At 37.7% G+C, this 22961-nt stretch overlaps 1 protein-coding gene across 6 annotated transcripts in view; it reads left to right on the forward strand.

The window, feature by feature from the left end:
• Positions 1–22961, forward strand: part of DOCK3 (dedicator of cytokinesis 3) — a 562865-nt gene that overhangs the window by 357976 nt on the left and 181928 nt on the right. For all 6 annotated transcript variants that reach the window (XM_032320930.1, XM_032320975.1, XM_032320941.1 and 3 more), the window contains exon 7: positions 19019–19103. In XM_032320930.1, coding sequence (XP_032176821.1) covers positions 19019–19103 — 85 coding nt within the window. The remainder of the gene's footprint in view (positions 1–19018; positions 19104–22961) is intronic.

The following is a 22961-nucleotide window of genomic DNA, read 5'->3' on the forward strand; positions in this document are numbered from 1 at the left end:
ATCCTTGATTCCAGATCAGTAATCAGAGTATACTTCTGTTTCATCTTTTTGTATCTTTATTTTTTCATGTGAACTCTGTGTCTTTTACATTTTATAGCCATACAATTAATCTGAATAAGCATACACTACAAATGAGACCTATCTACATCTGTACTTCAAAATATTCTTAACTAATTTGTCATTTAAAAATAATCCTGCTATAGTAAATGGAATTGATTCTCTAATTTCCCTTTCTGTAGTTTCATTGTTAGTGTATAAGAAAGCCACTGATTTCTGTACATTGACTTTGTATCCTGCCACATTGCTGAATTGCTGTATGAGTTCTAGTAGTTTGGGGGTGGAGTCTTTTGGGTTTTCCATATAAAGAATCATGTCATCTGTGAAGAGAGAGAGTTTGACTTCTTCATTGCCAATTTGGATACCTTTTATTTCTCTTTGTTGTCTGATTGCTGTTGCTAGGACTTCTAATACTATGTTGAACAAGAGTGTTGAAAGTGGGCATCCTTGTCTTGTTCCTGATCTCAACGGGAAGGCTGCAATGAGGGGTTTGAAGTGGCGGGGGAGTGGGAGGTTGGGGTACCAGGTGGTGGGTATTATAGAGGGCACAGATTGCATGGAGCACTGGGTGTGGTGAAAAAACAATGAATACTGTTGTGCTGAAAATAAATTAAAAAAAAAAAACAGTCCTGCATTTATGCAGTAAGTATGATTCTTTGCTGTTTTCATAGTATTCTAAGACGTTGGCATAGGAAACTAGAGCAGATAGTATTCAAATTTTATTTCTTCCTAGATATAAAACTGACATAATTCTGAAGTGATTTTGTTTCATTATGTTAAAGTCAAGTTCTATGAACTTTGATGTGACTAGGTCACTTCCTATTTAAGATATACATACACCTTAAATATATTTTAGTGCAAGTCTTTATCTCCTCCCCCTCTCAAGACATCACTGAAATGATAAAAATAAAAAGAATGGTAGGGGGCCCAGTAATAAATAGGATATATGAAATCATTGCTAGAAGCTGGAAAGTATTTAGAGTATTTAGTGATGGAGGAAGCTCCGTATATGTGAAAGAAAGTTTAGCTAATGAAAGAGCTGTTCTGCCCTACAGTTTGCAGAATCATGGAGGATAGGAATGTGCCTCGGTACTTAAAAAGGGGGTATTGCTTAAAATTATATAAAAGGACTAACCCACTGCCATGAGTAGAAAGACTGGCATCCAGGTATTTGTTTCCCCTTCAGATAAACAAACACAAAGACAGACTGTCTGGGGAGAAGTGGGCAATAAGAATGTGCACTGGAACCTTATTGCAAAGCTCTCCATATTTGCCATTTAAGGGTTCCAAAGTATAATGATCAGATCCCTTCTACTTACTGCAAAGAGAAGCTTGCTATTCACCCACTATATGCAAGAACTCCCCATGTTTCTTGTGTCTTTTAAATTGGGATAGACAATTCAGTATCACCAGGTGTTTAAAAAAAAAAAAAATCTTTCAACAGGGAAGAGAGACCAGGATAAGCAAAAATACTTTGCCCCCAGGAAATAACGTGGCTCCAAAGACACCTAGAGATTAGTAAAAAAAACTTCTTAAAAAAAAAAAACCCCTCTGTGCATCCTCAAAGAGAATTAAGACCCATTATGTAGAAAAATATACGCCGAAAAGGTAATGGAGAATGGGATTTCCAAAATAAAACATTCAAGATGAGACCAGTAAGACAATTTTATGTTATCTCTGAGAAAATAAAAGAAAAAGATGGGAAAGTTTGAAGAAAGAACAATACAGAGGTTTAATTGTGGGGGGGGGGGTGTCTCACATCAGATATTATAATTTCTGGGAAAAGAACAAAGACAATAAAGAGGAAATTCTAAAGAAATGATAGAAGAGAATTTTCCAGAACCAAAACGCCAGCTGTCTCAGTTTGAAAGTCCACCAAATACCTAGTATGAAGAATAGGGGGAAAAATCCAAAACCCACATCAAGGCCCTTTAAGATATTTCAGTATTCAGGGATGAAGAAAAGATCCTAAAAGGTTTTCCAGTAGGAAAACAAGTCTTTTTTTTTTTTTTTTTTAAGATTTTATTTATTTACTGGGCGCCTGGGTGGCTCAGTGGGTTAAGCTGCTGCCTTCGGCTCAGGTCATGATCTCAGGGTCCTGGGATCGAGTCCCACATCGGGCTCTCTGCTCAGCAGGGAGCCTGCTTCCTCCTCTCTCTCTCTCTCTCTCTCTCTCTCTGCCTGCCTCTCTGCCTACTTGTGATCTCTTTCTGTTAAAAAAAAAAAAAAAGTCTCTTAAAAAAAAAAAAAAAAAAAAAAAAAAAAAAAAAAAAAAAAGATTTTATTTATTTACTTGACAGAGAGAGAGATCACAAGTAGGCAGAGAGGCAGGCAGAGAGAGAGGAGAAGCCGGCTCCCTGCTGAGCAGAGAGCTTGACACAGGGCTTGATCCCAGGACCTGTGCTTATGACCTGAGCTGAAGGCAGAGGCTTAACTTACTGAGCCACCTAGGGACCCTGAAAACAAGTCTTCTTAAAAAAGAATAAGAGTTACACAAACCTTAAAAGTTTTTTCGGTCACAGCGGATACTAGAATATAGTGAAGTAAAATATTCAAAATTCTGTTGGGAAATGGTTTGCCAGCCAGGATTTTATGAAGGCCAAACTGTCTAATCAAGTGGAAGGGCCAGCCAAAGCCATTTTAAAGTATTCATGGATGTGGAAGTTACTTTTGATGGCCTGTTTCGTTTCTTTTTTTTTAATTTATTTTTTATTTATTTTCAGCATAACAGTATTCATTACTTTTGCACCACACCCAGTGCTCCATGCAATCCGTGCCCTCTCTAATACCCACCACTTGGTACCCCGACCTCCACCCTCCGCCCCTTGAAAACCCTCAGATTGTTTTTCAGAGTCCATAGTCTCTCATGGTTCACCTCCCCTTCCAATTTCCCTCAACTCCCTCTCCTATCTCCCCATGTCCTCCATGCTATTTGTTATGCTCCACAAATAAGTGAAACCATATGATAATTGACTCTCTCTGCTTGACTTATTTCACTCAGCATAATCTCTTCCAGTCCCATCCATGTTGCTACAAAAGTTGGGTATTCGTCCTTTCTGATGGAGGCATAATACTCCATAGTGTATATGGACCACATCTTCCTTATCCATTCATCCGTTGAAGGGCATCTTGGTTCTTTCCACAGTTTGGCGACCATGGCCGTTGCTGCTATAAACATTGGGGTACAGATGGCCCTTCTTTTCACAACATCTGTATCTTTGGGGTAAATACCCAGTAGTACAATTGCAGGGTCATAGGGAAGCTCTATTTTTAATTTCTTGAGGAATCCCCACACTGTTCTCCAAAGAGGCTGCACCAACTTGCATTCCCATCAACAGTGGAAGAGGGTTCCCCTTTCTCCACATCCCCTCCAACACATGGTGTTTCCTGTCTTGCTAATTTTGGCCATCCTAACTGGTGTAAGGTGATATCTCAATGTGGTTTTAATTTGAATCTCCTTGATGGCTAGTCATGATGAACATTTTTTCATGTGTCTGATAGCCATTTGTATGTCTTCATTGGAGAAGTGTCTGTTCATATCTTCTGCCCACTTTTTGATATGATTGTCTGTTTTGTGTGTGTTGAGTTTGAGGGGTTCTTTATAGATCCTGGATATCAACCTTTTGTCTGTACTGTCATTTGCAAATATCTTCTCCCATTCCATGGGTTGCCTCTTTGTTTTGTTGACTGTTTCCTTTGCTGTGCAGAAGCTTTTGATTTAAACAAGAGCCCAGGACCTGATGGATTCCCTGGGGAATTCTACCAACTTTCAAAGAAGAAATAACACCTATTCTCCTGAAGCTTTTTCAGAACATTGAAGCAGAAGAAAAGCTTCCAGACTCTTTCTATGAAGCCAGCATTACCTTGATCCCCAAACCAGGCAAAGACCCTACCAAAAAGGAGAATTTCAGACCAATATCACTGATGAATATGGATTCTAAGATTCTCAACAAGGTCCTAGAAAACAGGATCCAACAGCACATTAAAAAGATTATCCACCATGACCAGGTGGGATTCATCCCTGGGCTACAAGGATGGTTCAACATTCGCAAATCAATTAATGTGATAGAACAAATTAATAAGAGAAGAGAGAAGAACCACATCGTCCTCTCAGTTGATGCAGAAAAAGCATTTGACAAAATCCAGCATCCATTCCTGATTAAAATGCTTCAAAGTATAGGGATAGAGGGAACATTCCTGAACTTCAAATCTATCTATGAAAGACCCACAGCAAATATCATCCTCAATGGGAAAAAGCTTGCAGCCTCCCGTTGAGATCAGGAACACGACAAGGATGCCCACTCTCACCACTCTTGTTCAACACAGTATTAGAAGTCCTAGCAACAGCAATCAGACAACAAAGAGAAATAAAAGGTATCCAAATTGGTAATGAAGAAGTCAAACTCTCTCTCTTCACAGATGACATGATTCTTTATATGGAAAACCCAAAAGACTCCACCCCCAAACTACTAGAACTCATACAACAATTCAGCAACGTGGCAGGATACAAAGTCAATGTACATAAATCAGTGGCTTTCTTATACACTAACAATGAAAATACCGAAAAGGAAATTAGAGAATCGATTCCATTTACTATAGCACCAAGAACCATCAGATACCTGGGAATAAACCTAACCAAAGAGGTAAAGGATCCGTACTCGAGGGATTACAGAACACTCATGAAAGAAATTGAAGAAAACACAAAAAGATGGAAGACCATTCCATGCTCTTGGGTCGGAAGAATAAACATTGCTCTACTGCCTAGAGCAATCTATATTTTTAATGCCATTCCGATCAAAATTCCACCAGTATTCTTCAAAGAGCTGGAGCAAATAATCCAAAAATTTGTATGGAATCAGAAGAGACCCCGAATCGCTAAGGAAATGTTGAAAAACAAAAATAAAACAGGGGGCATCACGCTACCTGATTTCAAGCTTTACTACAAAGCTGTGATCACCAAGACAGCATGGTACTGGCATAAAAACAGACACATAGACCAGTGGAACAGAGTAGAGAGACCAGATATGGACCTTAAACTCTATGGGCAAATAATCTTCAAAAAAATAGGAAAAAATATACAGTTGAAAAAAGACAGTCTCTTCAATAAATGGTGCTGGAAAACTGGGCAGCTATATGCAGAAGAATGAAACTTGACCATTCTCTTACACCCTACACAAAGATAAACTCAAAATGGATAAAAGACCTCAATGTGGGACAGGAATCCATCAGAGTCCTAGAGGAGAACATAGGCAGTAATCTCTTCGATATCAGCCACAGAAACTTCTTTTCAAGACATGTCTCCAAAGGCAAAGGAAACAAAAGCGAAAATGATGGCCTGTTTCTAAAGGGACTTGAGAATGTGTTCTTGCAAAAGGGGAAGAGCAAATTGGGACAGAGAAAACACAGAATCTTATCAAGTCAATCCAACCCAGAGTGGATGCTGTTCATCTTTAGAAAAGAAAAAAAAATACAACCCTAAATTAGCCATTTGTGGCCTTTTTGAAGTGACAGCATCCTATCCTTGTTTGTTTCATTAAATTACACCCTTTCTTGACTTTCAGTAGGATTGCTTGGCAAACACCACAGACACCTTGTATAATATAAGGTGACTTCAGGTGTACCATAGATCAGGTAGTATTCTCTAAATCTAACTCTGGGCAATAAAAATCGGGCAAAATACTGGATGTTAGCTCACAGCATAGCTACTGATTCTGTCTCCTCAGCCACACACAGTATCATGTTATAAAATGGCATTATCCCATTTGTTTAATAAATTAATGATAGTAATAACTGAAAGAATAACATTACTATGTGCCAAGAAAATTTTAAACTTGAAATGATGATACTAAGTTGTATGTAAGTCATTATGTTGCAGTTGCAATGCAGTTGTGCATACCTGTAAATGAAGAAGAGAAATATTCAAGAAATATCAATATCTCTTTGTAATAAAACTTGGAGAACAAACCAATCAGATTTTGCAGTCAAATCTGAAAACTTATAAGTTGATGGCTTAGAAATGGTTCAAATTATATTTGCAAAAGGCAAAGACCATAATAAATATTTATCAAGTAAATTGCAGTTATCACACCTTCATTAATAACTTTTTCTCAGGAAAATGTATATGTGTGTTGAGGAGGAGGAGTATTTATATGTCCATTGTAATAAGTATAAAAATCAGGGATGTAGTTCCATTCCCTTCCCTTCTTTCCCTTCTCCATCTCCCCTCCCCTGTTCCTCCTCTCGTAGCTTCTCTGAATCATTTTCCCTCTTTTCTCTCCTCTACTCCACTTCACTCCTCTCCTACTCTTTCTTTTCTTTCCATTTTTCCCTCTATTACCAGTGGAAAATATAAAAACTTGTATAAGAACTTCGTACATCTATCATTATTAAAGAAAAAAGACCTATTGCCCCCAGAATTGATAGGACTATCCTCTGGTTCTCACTTGAACTAACCCTTTAAAAAATTTTCCTTCTTACTTTAAAGGAAAAGATGGTATACTGTAGAAATAAAGCCACTTTGTACATTAGGTTATGTAAAGGAGACTTGTTCCATACGGTAGCCCAGCACTGATAACTGTATCCATTGTTCTGTTTTATGCCCTGAGAGTTCCATTCTTCTTATCTCACCACACTTCTGTAAGTGCCATAAAACACTGAAGCTTAGCATATGGCATGTGGGAGATGAACAATCAGTGTTTGTGGAATTATTTTTATGTTTTAATTGATGTAAATAAATATTAATCATATATTATTTTAAACTTTTATGCCTTTTCAATAACCCCTTACACAGACATGATAGCTCTGCCCTGTCAGAACCTATTTCAGAAGCTATTAATAACAGTTATTAATTATTGAGTACATCTACTTGTGTAATTGTGGCAAGTGCATGACCTAACATATGCATTTTTTCCAAACATTTATTTAGTAAAGAGAGGGAGGGAGCACATGTGCAAGTTGAGGGAGGGGCCAGAGGAGAGAAGCTTCAAGCAGATTCCCCACGGAACACGATATGGGTGTACCACAACCCATATGATCATGACCTGAGCTGAAGCAAAAAGTCAGATGCTTAATGCATTGAGCCACCCAGGTACCCCTAACATATGCATTGTTATAATGAAATGCTATTGTGCTTCTCCAAGACAAGAGTTCTCTTTTACCTGATGGGGACACTGAGCCTCCAAAGTACTTTTTCCATTGTTGCATAGTGAGTGGCAGAACTGGTTTTTATACCCAGACTGATTCCAAAGTCTGTATACTTTCAGCAGGACCTCACCATCTATCTGATTATTTTTAAGTGTGAGTCTTAAAACCAAGCAAATTATTGCCAGTATTTCTAGTCTATGGGTTATTTGATCTTTGTTCTATTCTCCTAGTGTGAACACTGTATGTCCCATAGTATATATCTGATTTAACACTGAACTAGAACTTTAATTTTCTAAGGATAGAAAGTAAACTGGTATTATGCTCTTTTATTTAGAGTTTAAATCAAATTCAGCGCTCTCCACATCTATATACAACAATTTTATTTTGTTTTCTGAGATTAAGAATTCATAATTAATTAATTAATTAATAATAAAATCCTGAAGGCCTGGAGTCAAACAGAATCATGTGCACCAATGTTCATAGCATTATTCACAATAGCCAAAAAGGTGGACACAATCCTGGTGTTGATTGAACAAATGAATGAATAAATAAAATATGGTATATACCTACAATGGAATAATTCTGAGCCAGACACAAAAGGTGTGTTCCACTTATATGAGGGACCTACCCTAGGCAAAATCACAGAGACAGAAAGTAGAATAGAGGTTATGAGGCAGGGTGCAGAAATAGGAGTAATTGTTCAATAGGTACAGAGTTTCTGTTTGCAATAATGAAAATGTTCTGGAAATAGTGATGAAGGTTGTACAGTATTCTGGATAGAATTAACACCAATGAATTGTACACTGAAAAGATGGTTAAAATGGCAATTTAAAAATAATTTTTAAAAAAATTTTTTAAGAAGCAATGTGCCCCAGAGCTTGAATCTGAGCACACAGACAGGCTTCCATAAATAAATAAATAAATAAATAAATAAATAAATAAATAATCACCTGCCCCCCCCCAAAAAAGGTAGCTTTTGTATTATACCTATTTTACCACAGTTTTCTAAATGCTATAAACAAAGAATTAGTGCAGAATTTTAATTATAACTCAAAATCTGTTCAGTACAAACTAGGTTTGCTTCATTTTTAAGTCAATGTACTCAATTAGACCTTTAATTAAACTTGTACTGTTAAATGTTTACCATTAGCTGTTTAAAAAAAGAATTCTTATTTATTTGACAGAAAAACCTGAAGAGCCCAGAATTAAATTTATATGGCTTATACTTGTTGGCCTGTTTACATATGTGCACATTCATTCCATAAGTAAAAATTTAAAAATTATATCATGTAAAAATCAGCACCTAAAATGTTGTATTCTTATATTTTTAGAAGCTGAAATATGGGAAGGGCATAAAACGAAGTTGTACTCAAATGAACTAGCCATTATCTCTGTATAAGTCTCCCATTCAAAGACTATGTCAGTTAATTACATCCTCACCAATGGAGTTTAATTTTATTTTTTTAGTGTTCCAAGATTCATTGTTTATGCACCATACCCAGTGCTCCATGCAATATGTGCCCTCCTTAATACCCACCACCAGGCTCACCTAAAACCCCTCCAAAACCCTCAGTTTGTTTCTCAGAGTCCATAGTCTCTCATGGTTCATCTCCCACTCTGATTTCTCCCAACTCACTTTTTCTTTCCTTCTCCTAATGTCCTCCATGTTATTCCTTATGCTCCACAAGTAAGTGAAACCATATCATAATTGACTCTCTTCTTGACTTATTTCACTCAGCATAATCTCTTCCAGTCCCGTCCATGTTGATACAAAAGTTTGGTATTCATCCTTTCTGATAGAGGTATAATATTCCATTGTATATATGGACCATATCTTCTTTTTAAAAATATTTTATTTATTTATTTGACAGAGATCACAAGTAGGCAGAGAGGCAGGCAGAGAGAGAGAGGAGGAAGCAGGCTCCCTGCCAAGCAGAGAGCCTGATGCAGGGTTTGATACAGTCCCCTGGGATCATGACCAGAGCCAAAGGCAGAGGCTTTAACCCACTGAGCCACCCAGGTGCCCCAAGACCATATCTTCTTTATCCATTTGTCTGTTGAAGGGCATCGTGGCTCTTTCCACAGTTTGGTGGTTGTGACCATTGATGCTATGAACAGTGGGTACAGATGGCCCTTCTTTTCACTACATCTGTATCTTTGGGGTAAATACCCAGTAGTGCAATTGCAGAGTCATAGGGAAGTTCTATTTTTAATTTCTTAAGGTTTCTTCACACTGTTTTCCAAAGTGGTTGCACCAACTTGCATTCCCACCGACAGTGTAAAAGCGTTCCTCTTTCTTTCACATCCTCTCCAACACACGTTGTTTACTGTCTTGTTGATTTTTGCCATTCTAACTGGTGTAAGGTGGCATCTCAATGTGGTTTTGATTTCAATCTTTCTGATGGCTAGTGATGATGAACATTTTTTCATGTCTCTGTTAGCCATTTGTATGTCTTCATTGGAGAAGTGTCTGTTCATGTCTTCTGCCCATTTTTGGCATATTATCTGTTTTCTGAGGGTTGAGTTGGAGGAGTTCTTTATAGATCTTGTATATCAGCCCTTTGTCTGTAGTGTCATTTGCAAATATCTTCTCCATCCCGTGGGTTGCCTCTTTGTTTTGTTGACTGTTTCCTTTGCTGTGCAGAAGCTTTTGATCTTGGAGAAGTCCAAAAATTTCATTTTGGCTTTTGTTTCCTTTGTCTTTAGAGACACGTCTTGAAAGAAATTGCTGTGGCCAATGTCAAAGAGGTTACTGTCGATGTTCTCCTCTAGGATTTTGATAGATTCCTGCCTCACATTGAGATCTTTTATCCCTTTTGAGTTTATATTTGTGTATGGTGTAAGAGATTGGTCAAGTTTCATTCTTCTATACATAGCTGTCCAATTTTCCCAGCACCATTTATTGAAGAGACTTTTTTCCACTGGATATTTTTTCCTACTTTGTCGAAGATTTAAAACAATTTGTCTAGCCTCTGCTGCCGCTTCAGGGAGCAGCCGAGCACCGGGACCCGCGGTCCATGCCAGCCGTGCTGCCAGGCCCAGAGTGGGGTACTAGCAGCGAGTAGCGTCTCCAGCGCCCTCTGAGCACGCTCGCTTAAGGGCCGTGTGGTGGCAGACAGGTCCAGGGAGGTGGCGAGGGCGGCACCCAGGCGCCTGTGGGCGGGCAGGCAGGATGTGCAGGGAGATCTCCACAGGACTGTTGGAGCTGCTGCAGGGCTTCACGGTGGACGTGGGGAGGCACCAGCCTGCGGACCCAGCCCTGCATCTGGCTCTTTGCTTAGCAGGGAGCCTGTTTTCCCCTCTCTCTCTGTGTGCCTCTCTGCCTACTTGGGATCTCTGTCTGTCAAATATATACATAAAATCTTTAAACATCAATTAATCAATCAATCAATAAATACTGATAAATGCTGTCAGCCCCCAAATCTCTGGTCACTTAAAGTACATACAAAATGAGAAAAAGGAATGTAGATGTTCAAAGAAGAACCATTTTGCTTTTAGAGGTCCTCCTTTTAAAACACTAGAGAATTTAATTTCCCAAAAAGAAACAAATTCAGAAGGAAAGAAGAGGATGAAAGTAGGCGTCATCAGCATAGAAACAGATTCTCAATACCAAAAGAACTGTAAACTCCAAAAAGATGCCAACTGTTTTTAAAAAAGATGGCAGACGACTTTAGGTAACAATAACTTTCAGGAAGATTGAGGAGGTAGAAGTGGTCGAATTCTTCAGTAGGCACCAAAAGCATGCCAATAACTTTGTAACAAAAGGAAGGAAGACTGAGATTCTTAAAAAAATATATTTTATTAACCAAAAAATAAAAATAAAACATAAAAAAGTAAAAAAAGAAAGCAATTTGTCTAGCAGTATAATTTTAGTGTGTTAATATTTTCAACACCTTCCATAAAAATGTTTCTAAAAGTTTCTTCTCATTCTAATCTCATCACTACTGTAGCATACCTACTAAATTAAACTTGTGTTAACCTAGGACCAACACAGCTTAATTGATCTTAGAAACTAAGAGATTGCTTTAGAAAAATACCTAAGTAAGAAAGGCCTTATTCATAGAATAATTTATAAGATTTTTGTATTTCATCTTTAGTAAGAAAGTACAGATTTGAATACAGTGTGAACATTTTACAAGATTTTATTGAAATAGAATGATGTTTCTATAGATCAAAGGTCAAATGAAATAATTCATATCTTTTTATTCTGAAGTTTCAATATTAAAGACAAATCATTAATATATAATTATAGTTCTTATATTGTCTTTCTCTCCCTCTATCATAGTCTCTTTATTCCCCCTCTCTTTTGTACCCTCTCCCTCAGATTTTCATATATCCTAACCCACCCGTGTCCCTTTATTCCCCCATAGTTTATATCCTTCCCCAAGGGAATTGCTTTTTGGGGAAGCAGCACAGGCAGAAGTTTGGGTTGTAATATGCAGAAAATACTGCCACCCCCTCCTTCACACCAACAAGTTTCCTCTGTAGATTTTTAGCTAGGACTCAGAAGGGGCCTTATGGATCAGTACTTTCCCTTTAAGAACGTGGTGATATTTTCCAGCTTTGGGACACCTGAAATTAGCAGAACTTTCCAACAAGTTCTTCTTAGAGTTATTCTGATAGAGGGTTTTGTGGCCATCAATTAGTACGTTGCTATACCAAGAAGTCTGAGGTAATAATGTTGAAAGTGTGCATGTGTCAAAATCCTTCCATGAAGTTATGTTGAGATGAGTAAATTTCTCTCTCTCTTTCTCTCTCACTCATTCACTCTTTGTGCATCTGTTTTGCTCATCATCATATCCTGCTCTTAGCACAATGTCTGCATTTGGCAGGCACTACGTGAATGTGAATCTAAGTAATAAAATAGGTTTGTTCTTATGACTAGGGGCCACTCATTCACCAATCTGTATGTTTCCTTCTGTATTAATATATTTGCACAAAATCATTCCTCAAACTATTATTATTTAATTGATTATAGTCACTTATTAGTATTTAACTTTCATGGTTATTAGTAGAAAGATAGCAAGTACGTTGGAAATACCATAGGCTCAGAGTAAGACAGACATAGTTTAAGACAAGCCGACCTCTGCCCCCTTTTAATTCCTTAAGAAATTAAAAATAGAGTCCACTTCATTAACCTCTCTGGACCTCAGTTTCCTCAATTATAAAATGGATCTAATACTACCCACTTCCCATGTTGCTTAAAGATGATATTCTGGGAAGATATTGCTGCGGCTGAGGTCGAAGAGGTTGCTGCCTGTGTTCTCCTCAAGGATTTTGATGGATTCAAAACAAACTGAGGGTTGCGGGGGGAGGGGGTTTGGGAGAAGGGGGTGGGATTATGGACACTGGGGAGGGTATGTGCTTTGGTGAGTGCTGTGAAGTGTGTAAACCTGATGATTCACAGACCTGTACCTCTGGGGATAAAAACATATGTTTATAAAAAATTAAAAAATTAAAAAAAAAAAGATGATATTCTGCACAGCAAAGGAAACAGTCAAGAAAACAAAGAGGCAACCCACAGAATGGGAGAAGATATTTGCAAATGACAGTATAGACAAAAGGCTGATATCCAGGATCTGTAAAGAAATTCTCAAACTCAACACACACCAGATAATCATGTCAAAAAATGGGCAGAAGACATGAACAGACACTTCTCCAATGAAGACATACAAATGGCTAACAGACGCATGAAAAAATGTTCATCATCACTAGCCATCAAGGAGATTCAAATTAAAACCACATTGAGATGCCACCTTAAACCAGTTAGAATGGGAAAAATTAGCAAGACAGGAAACAAGGTGTGTTGGAGAGGATGTGGAGAAAGGGGAACCCTCTTACACTGTTGGTGGGAATGCAAGTTGGTGCAGCCAATTTGGAGAACAGTGTGGAGATTCCTCAAGAAATTAAAAATAGAACTTCCCTATGACCCTGCAATTGCACTACTGGGTATTTACCTCAAAGATACAGATGTGGTGAAAAGAAGGGCCATCTGTACCCCACTGTTCATAGCAGCAATGGCCACAATTCGCCAAACCGTGGAAAGAGCCAAGAGGCCCTTCAATGGACAAATGGATAAGGAAGATGTGGTCCATATACACTATGGAGTATTAAACCTCCATCAGAAAGGATGAATACCCAACTTTTGTATCAACATGGACGGGACTAGAAGAGATTATGCTGAGTGAAATAAGTCAAGCAGAGAGAGTCAATTATCATTGTATCATTGTATCATCTGGTTTCACTTGTTTGTGGAGTATAAGGAATAACATGGAGGGCATGGGGAGATGGAGAGGAGAAGGGAGTTGAGGGAAATTGGAGGGGAAGATGAACTATGAGAGACTATGGACTCTGAAAAACAATCTGAGGGTTTTGAATGGGCAGGGGGTGGGAGGTTGGGGGAGCCTGGTGGTAGGTATTATGGAGGGCACATATTGCATGGTACACTGGGTGTGGTGCATAAACAATGAATTCTGTTACACTTAAAAGAAATTAAATTAATTTTAAAAAGGAAAAAAAAGATGATATATATAAAATGCCTATCCCAACTAAATGTTCAGTAAAGTGTAGCTATTATTATTTATGTCTTATTACATTACTGTATAAATATAAATAAGCCATGTTTTCATTAGTATAGTTATTATCCATATGCTCTTTTTACTGTATTAGGAAAATCCAGTGCATATAGGAAAACTTTTTGTTGTTGTTTTTTAAATTCAGTTAGCCAACAGATAGTACAGCATTAGTTTTTGGTGTAGTGTTCAATGATTCATTGGGTGCATAAAGGAAATCTTAATATCTCTAGCCATTCAACCAATTTTGGGGGAGAACTAAATCCTGCTAATATAAAATATCCATTGTTTATAATTAATTAACTTCATATTATTTTCTATGTTCTGTGGTTCAGATGAGGAACCACAGAAGGAAAAGATTCAAAGGAAAATAGAATAGAATATAGAACATTCTAAAGAAATATAAAAGTCAAGAATTTGATATAGAGATCCAGGGCCTTTAAAGAGATGCACCTGAACGAATGTAGGGCCAGGAGCATCTCTTATTCAATGTTGTGTCACTAAGTTCAGCATGAACCTAGCACAGAGTAGGTGTTAATAAATATTTACTAAATTATTGGAATGAGTGAGTGAGTGATCAGTGACTGGTGGTGAGACAACACTAAAGGTTTTTGTGAAGACTGTTCACCTAAACAATTAGTAAGATAATTTTTGAAGATCTGTACTTCATCTGTATATAGATATGTATAGATGTATACCTCCAGCTTGTGTCCATCTGTTCAAGAGTCTCTTTTCCAGACATTGTATCTCTTTGATCACAGTCCTTGTACCTTAGGTCATATTTTGGCTAATGATGTAGCATATAATTATGATAATTATAACAGCAGTAGCAGTTTACAATGCCAGACAGTGTGCTAAATGCTTTCCATGGATTGATCTTTGCAACAGCCTGTTAGAATAGATAGGACAGTGTAGCATGGTGGAAGAGCCAGAATGCAAACCAGGCAGTTTGACATCAGGGCCCATGCCCCTCAGTACTCTGCTGCCCTGCCTCCCTGTGCTGGAAAACAGAGAAAAGACCAAATTAACCACTCTCTGCACTTGCTGTTCACTATTCTTAAACCACAGGGATAAATAGCTAGAAACCTCTTTTCCAGAATGAAATTTGTAATGAATGTGTGTAGTTTCTCACCGTATAGCATCTCTGCCTTTGTCCAGTGAGGTCAGTCCTCCAATTTACGTTTTGAAAACTACTCTCCCTCCTTTGAAGACTATCTCAGTAGAAGGAACTCAGTCTTCATTTTATCAGATCACCCACTAATAATTTTCTTATTTCCTAAAATGATGAAATCAAGAAACTAAAAGGTACTGTGCTCCAATGAATTCTAGGAGATAGAAAACACTGCTTCCATACTCCATGAGTATGAACATTTGCTTGCTCAAAACTGCTGTGGTCCCTGTGTCCAGGACCACTGATGGGAAATGATAGGTCCTCAGAGAGTACCTGTGGGGTGAGTGGATGGGTAAATGCATGGATTGATGAATGGACAAGCAAGCTAAGGGTGTCATAATGCAAAGACAGAGTTTGCAAAAATGCAGGCTAGACAGCTCATAGCTCTGTGTGGCACACAACCACAAAGCATGTACACTCAATTCCAGCCCTATTGACTTAGGTCCTTTGGGATTTTTTCTAATGCTGTTGTCTTGAAAATATGTGTTCTGTATATATGCCTCCATCAGAAAGGATGAATACCCAACATCTGTATCAACATTCAGGGCACTGGAGGAGATTATGCTGACTGAAACAAGTCAAGCAGAGAGAGTCAATTATCATATGGTCTCACTTACTTGTGGAGCATTAAGGAATAACACAGAGGACATTGGGAGATGGAGAGGAGAAGGGGGTTGGGGGAAATCGGAGGGGGAGACAAAGCATGAGAGACTTTGGACTCTGAGAAACAAACTGAGGGTTTTGGAGGGGAGGGGTTGGGGGTTATGTGAGCCTCCAAGCTCCACATATTGCTTGGAGCACTGGGTGGGATGCATAAATAATGAATCTTGGAACACTGAAAAAACAAAGTTTAAATTTAAAAAAAAAAAGAAAAAATATCCATTTTGATTGGAATATTCACTCAGTCCTTTTTGTTACTTAATTGTAATATTTAAACTATCGTATATTTTATGACCACTAATGGTTAAAGATATGTATAGAATTTTGATTCTTCATCGTTGTATTTTAGAAAGTTTCAATAGCTGCCTATAGAAAATTGGAAAATATTTTTTAGTGATCAAATGTATTATTCCATTTCCCTAATCTAAATACTAATGTCATTTTTTATCTTTCCACTGTTTTTTACATGCATATAAAAGTATCTTAAGTACTTTGAAGTCATATCTGAAAAATTATCTTTATGATGTAAATTGATTTTTATGACAAGAGAGGTAGAAAGGATGTGCCTCATCTTTCTCTTGCTTTCCATGACACTGTTGCCTTTACCTGCAGTCAGTGTTGGAAGCCAGAGACCTGAAATTATATCAGAGAAATTAATAATAGCTAATATGAAGTCACTAAAGTATGTTTTTATATAAGAAGACAGGATCCCAGTGGTAGAAAAATTATCTCTCTTATCAATTTAATTACATTAACTTCAATAATGAGATTCAATGGCATGGTTTTGCCATTAAACTGTAAACTATCATAGTTAAGGCCAACTTTTTTTTGCACCTAATTCCAAAAGTCATTTCTTCTTTAAAAATTCATACTTCTCTCTCTCTCGTCCTCTTTTGAGAGAGAGAGAGAGTGAGCGAGCACATAACCTGGATGGCGGGGAGAGGCAGAGGAAGAGGGAGAGAGAATCCTAACCAGGCTCATTGATATCCAACACAAAGCCCAAGATGGACCTAGATCTCAAAACCCTGAGACCATGACCTGAACCAAAATCAAAAGCTGATGCTTAACCAATGAGCCACCTAGGCACCCTATAGAAATACATGGCCTTTTTGTTTGTTTGTTTATTTATTGTGTTATGTTAGTCACCGTACAGTACATCATTAGTTTTTGATATAGTGTTCCATGCTTCATTGTTTGCATGTAACACCCAGTGCTTCATGCAATCTGTGCCCTCCTTAATACCAGTCACCAGGATCACCCACCCCTCCCCTCTAAAACCCTCTGTTCATTTCTGGAGTCTGTAGCCTCTCATGGTTTGTCTCCCACAAGGATTTTTATCTCTTCATTTTACCTTCTCCTAATGTCCTCCACGCTATGTATTAATGGATGATGTAAGTTATATAATAGAAAAAACTTGAGTTTTTATCTTTTAGTAGAAAAACAGGTTTTTCCTTTTTTCTTGCCTGCTAAAAGGTACCAATCTGAATTTTGATTCTGAATCGTGGTTATCATAATAGCCTATGCGATTTGCTTCTACTATTTTCATATAGGTTTGATTTTCTATTTTTATTTTAGTGATCTTTTTGCAGCTTCTTTAACCTCTTTATATCTCTTCCTATAAATAGGTTATAAATTATAAATAAATGCATTTTGGATATACACATGGTTTTTTAGTTTATTTTTTTCACATGGTTTTATTTTAAATGGGTGTAGTTTTATGCACAGAAAGAGCCTGTAGAATTAGTTTTGTTAATAGTGATTCACAGCCTAGTTGAGGAGGGAAAAACCACATACTTCTCCTTTCATTGCCTATGGAATACTTTTGCCAGATACAATAATTTATAACCCTTGTGTTAGAGTATAGGGTGGTCACAAAGCAGCTCTGAAAACCTGTTGGGAGTTATAGGCCCTCTCCTCATAAAAAAAAATCATATGTGAACACACACACACATACTGTTGTAAGCAATTTCAAGGTCTACAACCCCCTCACTCCATTTGACTCCAGGTTTAGAGGGTGAGAAAAGAGCTAACATTTACTGAACATAAATTATGTGTCATATTTGAATGCAAGAGTTCTGGCTGTCTGGCGTTATTTACACTGCTTCATACTGCCTGCCATAGTTAATCAGTCATTAACCACCATCTCTTATTCTCCCCTCTACAAGTTATACCAGATCTTCCAGATAATGGAGTATTTCTTAGGAGTAGTACTCCTTGATTAAATTTTCATATGAAGTTTCTTAAGATAATGGTTAATCATCAGAGATTCAAAAGTTGACAGTTGTAGATCTTTTGGTGTTTTACACAAATGACGTTTCCAGTTAGAAAATAATGTTATACACTTCACCTGTACCCCTGGGGATAAAAATATATGTTTATAAAAAATAAAAAATTAATTAAAAATAAAATAAATAAAATAAAAATTAAAATTTAAAAAAAAAGAAAAAGAAAATAATGTTATTAGCTTCCTTTTGTCTATGAATTTAAGGAAGGACAGAGTATCTAAGATTTCATCTTACAAGTAAAACCCTCCATCATCACTTATGAGGGAAGAAAACAAGGAACTTAAAATGTATCAGGAATAATAACCAGCTCCACGAGTGTGCTGATTATACAAAGAAACACACATTGGTAAACTGAAAAAAAAAAAAAGATATGACTCATGTGTGGTAAGGTCTTCACTATAACCAGTGTCAGTATTAATTAAATTTAAAATGAGATTAAAACATACATTTCTTGGGGCTCCTGGGTGGCTCAGGGGCTTAAAGCCTCTGCTTTCAGCTCCAGTCATGATCCCAGGGTCCTGGGATCGAGCCCCACATCGGGCTCTCTGCTCAGCAGGGAGCCTGCTTCCTCCTCTCTCTCTCTGCCTGCCTCTCTGCCTACTTGAGATCTCTATCTTTCAAATAAATAAATAAAATCTTTAAAACATACATTTCTTTGAGTTCAATATATTTTGGAGGGTGATTTTTTTAATGTGTTTGAATTACAAATCTACTTGGACCCTGAGTAATTTTTTTCATCCTAATGAAAGTAATGCATGACTGAGCCTTGAACACACTTGTAGGATTGGGAGGAAGAGAAAAATAAAACATGCCTTATTAATAATCTAAAGAAAATGCATCTGTAAGGAACTCAAGTAGACTCTTAAAGACATGATGCTGAATGAATTCTTTTTACCATCACAAGGGGGAACTGCTTGGTGATTAAAATTGTCAGTTTTAAAATTTCCAGCTTCATTTATTTGCCTTAAGGTGAGAACAATTAGGTGTTACTGGACAAAAGCTTGTCCCTGCCAGGGTAATGTCTCAGTCTCTGGCCACAAAGTCATGGCCGTGACAAGCTTCTAGGCACATAAGGAGAGATGAGTAATCTGAGGACATAGCATGCTGAGTGTGTTCTTTCTCTTTACTAGACATTTGGGCCTGGACTTGGTGCCTCGAAAGGACTTTGAAGTAGTGGATTCAGACCAGATTAGTGTCTCAGATCTCTATAAAATGGTAAGAAATCTAAAACAGGGTAAGCTTGTTCCTGCACGCCTGATTTTTTCTCCTTATTATCCCTAGTAAACATTACGAAACAATATGCTGAAGTTGTTCCTTTGTCTTTGCCCCAATGTATGTAAGGGGTCTTCCTTAGAATCTGACAGCACATACCGCATTTTGCTTTCTAATGGAACTACTGTGTAAGGCTGTACCATAATATCCAGGGATCGTTTAATCTGTTGTTTTTACTGGTGAATGAAGCTCCTTGGCCTGCAGCAGTTACCAAAATTCTGTCTCTCCCACCTCTTAAAAAAAAAGAAGCTAGTTGAATCTGTAAAGAGCCAATTTATTGGTTAATGTAATGATTAAACCTGGAAATAATGTGCCAGTATTTCTAAGAGAGACCTGATATATCCTTAGTTGTCTATTGGCTGTTATTAAAATGTACTGAATTAATTGATGACCAAGATTACATTTTACAGGCTGAATGAGAAGTAACTAAAAGAAAGGTAAAAAAAATTTTTGAGATAAAGCAAACATCAGAAACTTCAGGTGACTATTAAGCTTAGACTAAGAGACTGGGTAAAACCTCACTTTGAGGAGTTATATATTTGAGAAGTATTTATTGGTGATAATTACAGTTTTTGGAAAGAAATACAAGTTTCTCTTTAAGAAAAATGTAATTTTTATAGGGAAGTTCAAAGATAGGATATTGCCTGGGTGAGGATCTTTGAAATTTGCCTAAATAATATACTAGTAACATATCAATTGCTTATGTGTATTTGCTAGTGTATAAAAACATTCGTGTATATTTATCCTAACTATTTGATAAGCATGGGATGTAGAGATTAAAGATGAGCAAGACTTATCCCTACCCTCAAGAATATCACATCACCATCTGGGGTATTTGTTCTTAACCCTTTCTGGGTCATGAAGATCAGATAGAATTTCTTCCCAGGACAGTGCAAATGTGGTTTTGCATACAAAGTTTTAAACTGAATTTTAGGGAATTGACAGTTCCTTCTGGTGATTGCCCATGAAGTCTATACATGGCCCTCAAGTTTAGAAACTATTCTAGTGGGATCAAATAGACCACAAGCAAACCGTTGCCATATATGTGCTGCATATTCACTGATGTTAGAGAGAGTGATGGATTAGTTGAGGCTGGAAAAAATCAGTGAAGCTTCCAGTGGCAGTAATACTCAAGGGAGCCTTGAGGGGTGGACAAGGTTCACCCAGAGGACAAGCAAGAAGGAGAGATGTTCCAAAATGGCACAATAGCATAGGGAAGTGGTAGTTCCAGGAAACTATAAGGTATTTGGTAACTTTGGCATGTAAGTATATGTTAATGTTTGGGATAGTAAGGTGCAGAAGGAGGCAAGTATCAGATCATGAAGAGTTTTGAAAGGCCCAAAAGGCCTCTCCAGCAGTCTGACATAATTATAGGAGTAACATGATTGGATAAGAATATGGGTGTTTTGTTTGGTTGGTTTTTTTCTAAGAGAGAGAATTTCAAGCAGGCTCCCTGTCCAACACGGAGCCCAATACAGGGCTCAGTCCCACAATCCTGAGATCATGACCTGAGCTGAAATCAGAGTCAGATACATAACTGAGAGAGCCACTCAGGCACCCCTAGATATGGGTTTTAAATGCTGTCTCTGTCTATAGGAAATGTAAAATACAGAGGACCAGAATCAGGGAGGAAGGGGATGACAGAAGTGATTTGGACAATAAATAGTGACTAGACAACAATAGGAATGATGAAGAAATGCAGTGGAGTATATAGATGTTAGTAAATAAAAATCAATTTGATGATCAATTAGATGTGGAAAGTGAAGGGTGATTGAGAGATTGAGGCTAAGAATTTCCCTCACAATGGTGGCTTAGAGGATGCTATTTTTGGTGAGGATTTTGCATTTTATTCTAAAGCCTGTGAAGGTGTTTAAGCAGGGGAATCACATGATCTGTCTTATATTTTAAAAGGATCCCTCCAGTTGCAAAAGGACTGGAGCAGGGCAATAATGGAATCAGGGAGCAGTCATTCAAGCAAATGATGTAATTTCAGTATTTGGGCTAGAGTTGGAGCAAAGAAAGTAGTAAGAAATTGTTGGATTATGAATGTGTGTTTGGAAATAAATTCACTCGGAGTTTTGATAAATTGATAGATAGATAGATGTGTGTACAAAAAAGGGAAAGACTAGAGAAGAATGATTTCTATGTTTTGATCTTCTCAACTTTAACCTTATAAAAGTAGAATAGGAAACACTGTGGGAGAAGCAGGTTTGGGAGTACAGCAGTGGGGATCAATATATTGGTCTGGTTTTTCCTTTCAAGTTTGAGATGCCTTTTAAACATCCCAAACTGGGTTGTTGAAAGTCTGTACCTCAGAAGTGAAGTTCAGATATAACAACTTTAGAGTTATCAAAGTATCAAAGTATATGTTGTGTTTAAAGCTGTTGGATGAGATGACCACTCCTTTCCCCAGACCTCCATACAGTGAAACTCAGTGTTCAGCAGATTCTACCCAGAAGTTCCAGACAGCCAAACATCAGTATGGAGGAAATCTCCCATGAAAGTTAGAGACCATAACAAATACATGTGAAAGAACTTGGAAGAAACAGACAAATCAATAGAAGAAAATGGTGGTTGCTGCCTGCAAAGAGAAATGAGGAAGCAACAGGGAGACAGAGTGGAGCAATCTAAGAAGCAATCAAAGGAGCTCTAGAAAATTACAAACAAGATAACAGGGATAAACTTGACATAAAGATTAGAAAATAGTACAACAGCAACAAAAAGTTATCAACAGGAGAGAAATGTTAGAAGTTTGATCCAAGAAGTCCAATATCCAGATAATGGGGTTTCAGAAGAGAGAACAAAGAAAATTACTGTATTTCTGGGCTCATCTAAAGCCCCTGGAGCTATGCACCTGCATATTGCCAACCCAACTCCTGTCCCAGTCTCCATTGCCTCTACAGCTATGCAAATGCATGCCAATAACCAGGGCCTCTGCAGTTGCTAGTTTATGTGCAACTGGCATCAGCCTCTTCTGCAGCCCTTACCATTACCTCTGTGTCTGCAACTTTATCCTGACATTTTGCAGGTATCTGCAGCTGGGGTTACACACACCACCAGCTCTGGCCACCACTGCTATCTGCCCACATTCCTAGCTGCTGGACTGGAAGAGCCACTGAAGTCCCCAACAACCATTGTAGACACCATGGACCCTTGCAGGTCTCCACAAGGATCACATGGTTGGTGATGTTGTGGACCCATGTGGCCTAAACCAGTGAGGTATACATTCCTGGGCCCAGAGCTGCCACATGCACTTAGCAACCTGCACCACTAGACCCAGAGTCACAGCATTCTCTGGCATGCTTCCATCCACTGGTGAAGGTCTTCCCTCTATCTAACTCAGTTAATACAGTCTGGAAGAAGTGACTGCTCTTCACATGGCACATACAACTATTCAAGAGTACAGGAATTGTGAAAATCAAGAAAACATGATACTACCAAAGGAACCCAATAAACTTTAAGTGCCCCTAAAGAAATGGAAATACACAAATTGTCTATAAATAATTCAAAATAATTGTCTAAAGATGCTTAGAGAGCTTAGAGCTCTCACAGAAAAACAGTTCAACAAAGTCAGGTAAACAATACAAAAAAAATGAAAAGTTCAACAAAAAAATAGAAAACATAAAAAATAACCAAATGAATTTTGGAGCTGAAGAATACAAACACTGAAGAACTCAACAGAGAAAAACTAAGAGGTAGCCCATGGAATGGGAGAAGATTTTTTGCAAATGACAATACAGATAAAGGGCTGATATCCAAGATACACAAAGAGCTTCTCAAATTCAACACTCAAAAAACTAC

This window comes from Mustela erminea, chromosome 1 (assembly GCF_009829155.1).
Source record: "Mustela erminea isolate mMusErm1 chromosome 1, mMusErm1.Pri, whole genome shotgun sequence".
In the NCBI taxonomy this organism is placed as follows: domain Eukaryota; kingdom Metazoa; phylum Chordata; class Mammalia; order Carnivora; family Mustelidae; genus Mustela; species Mustela erminea.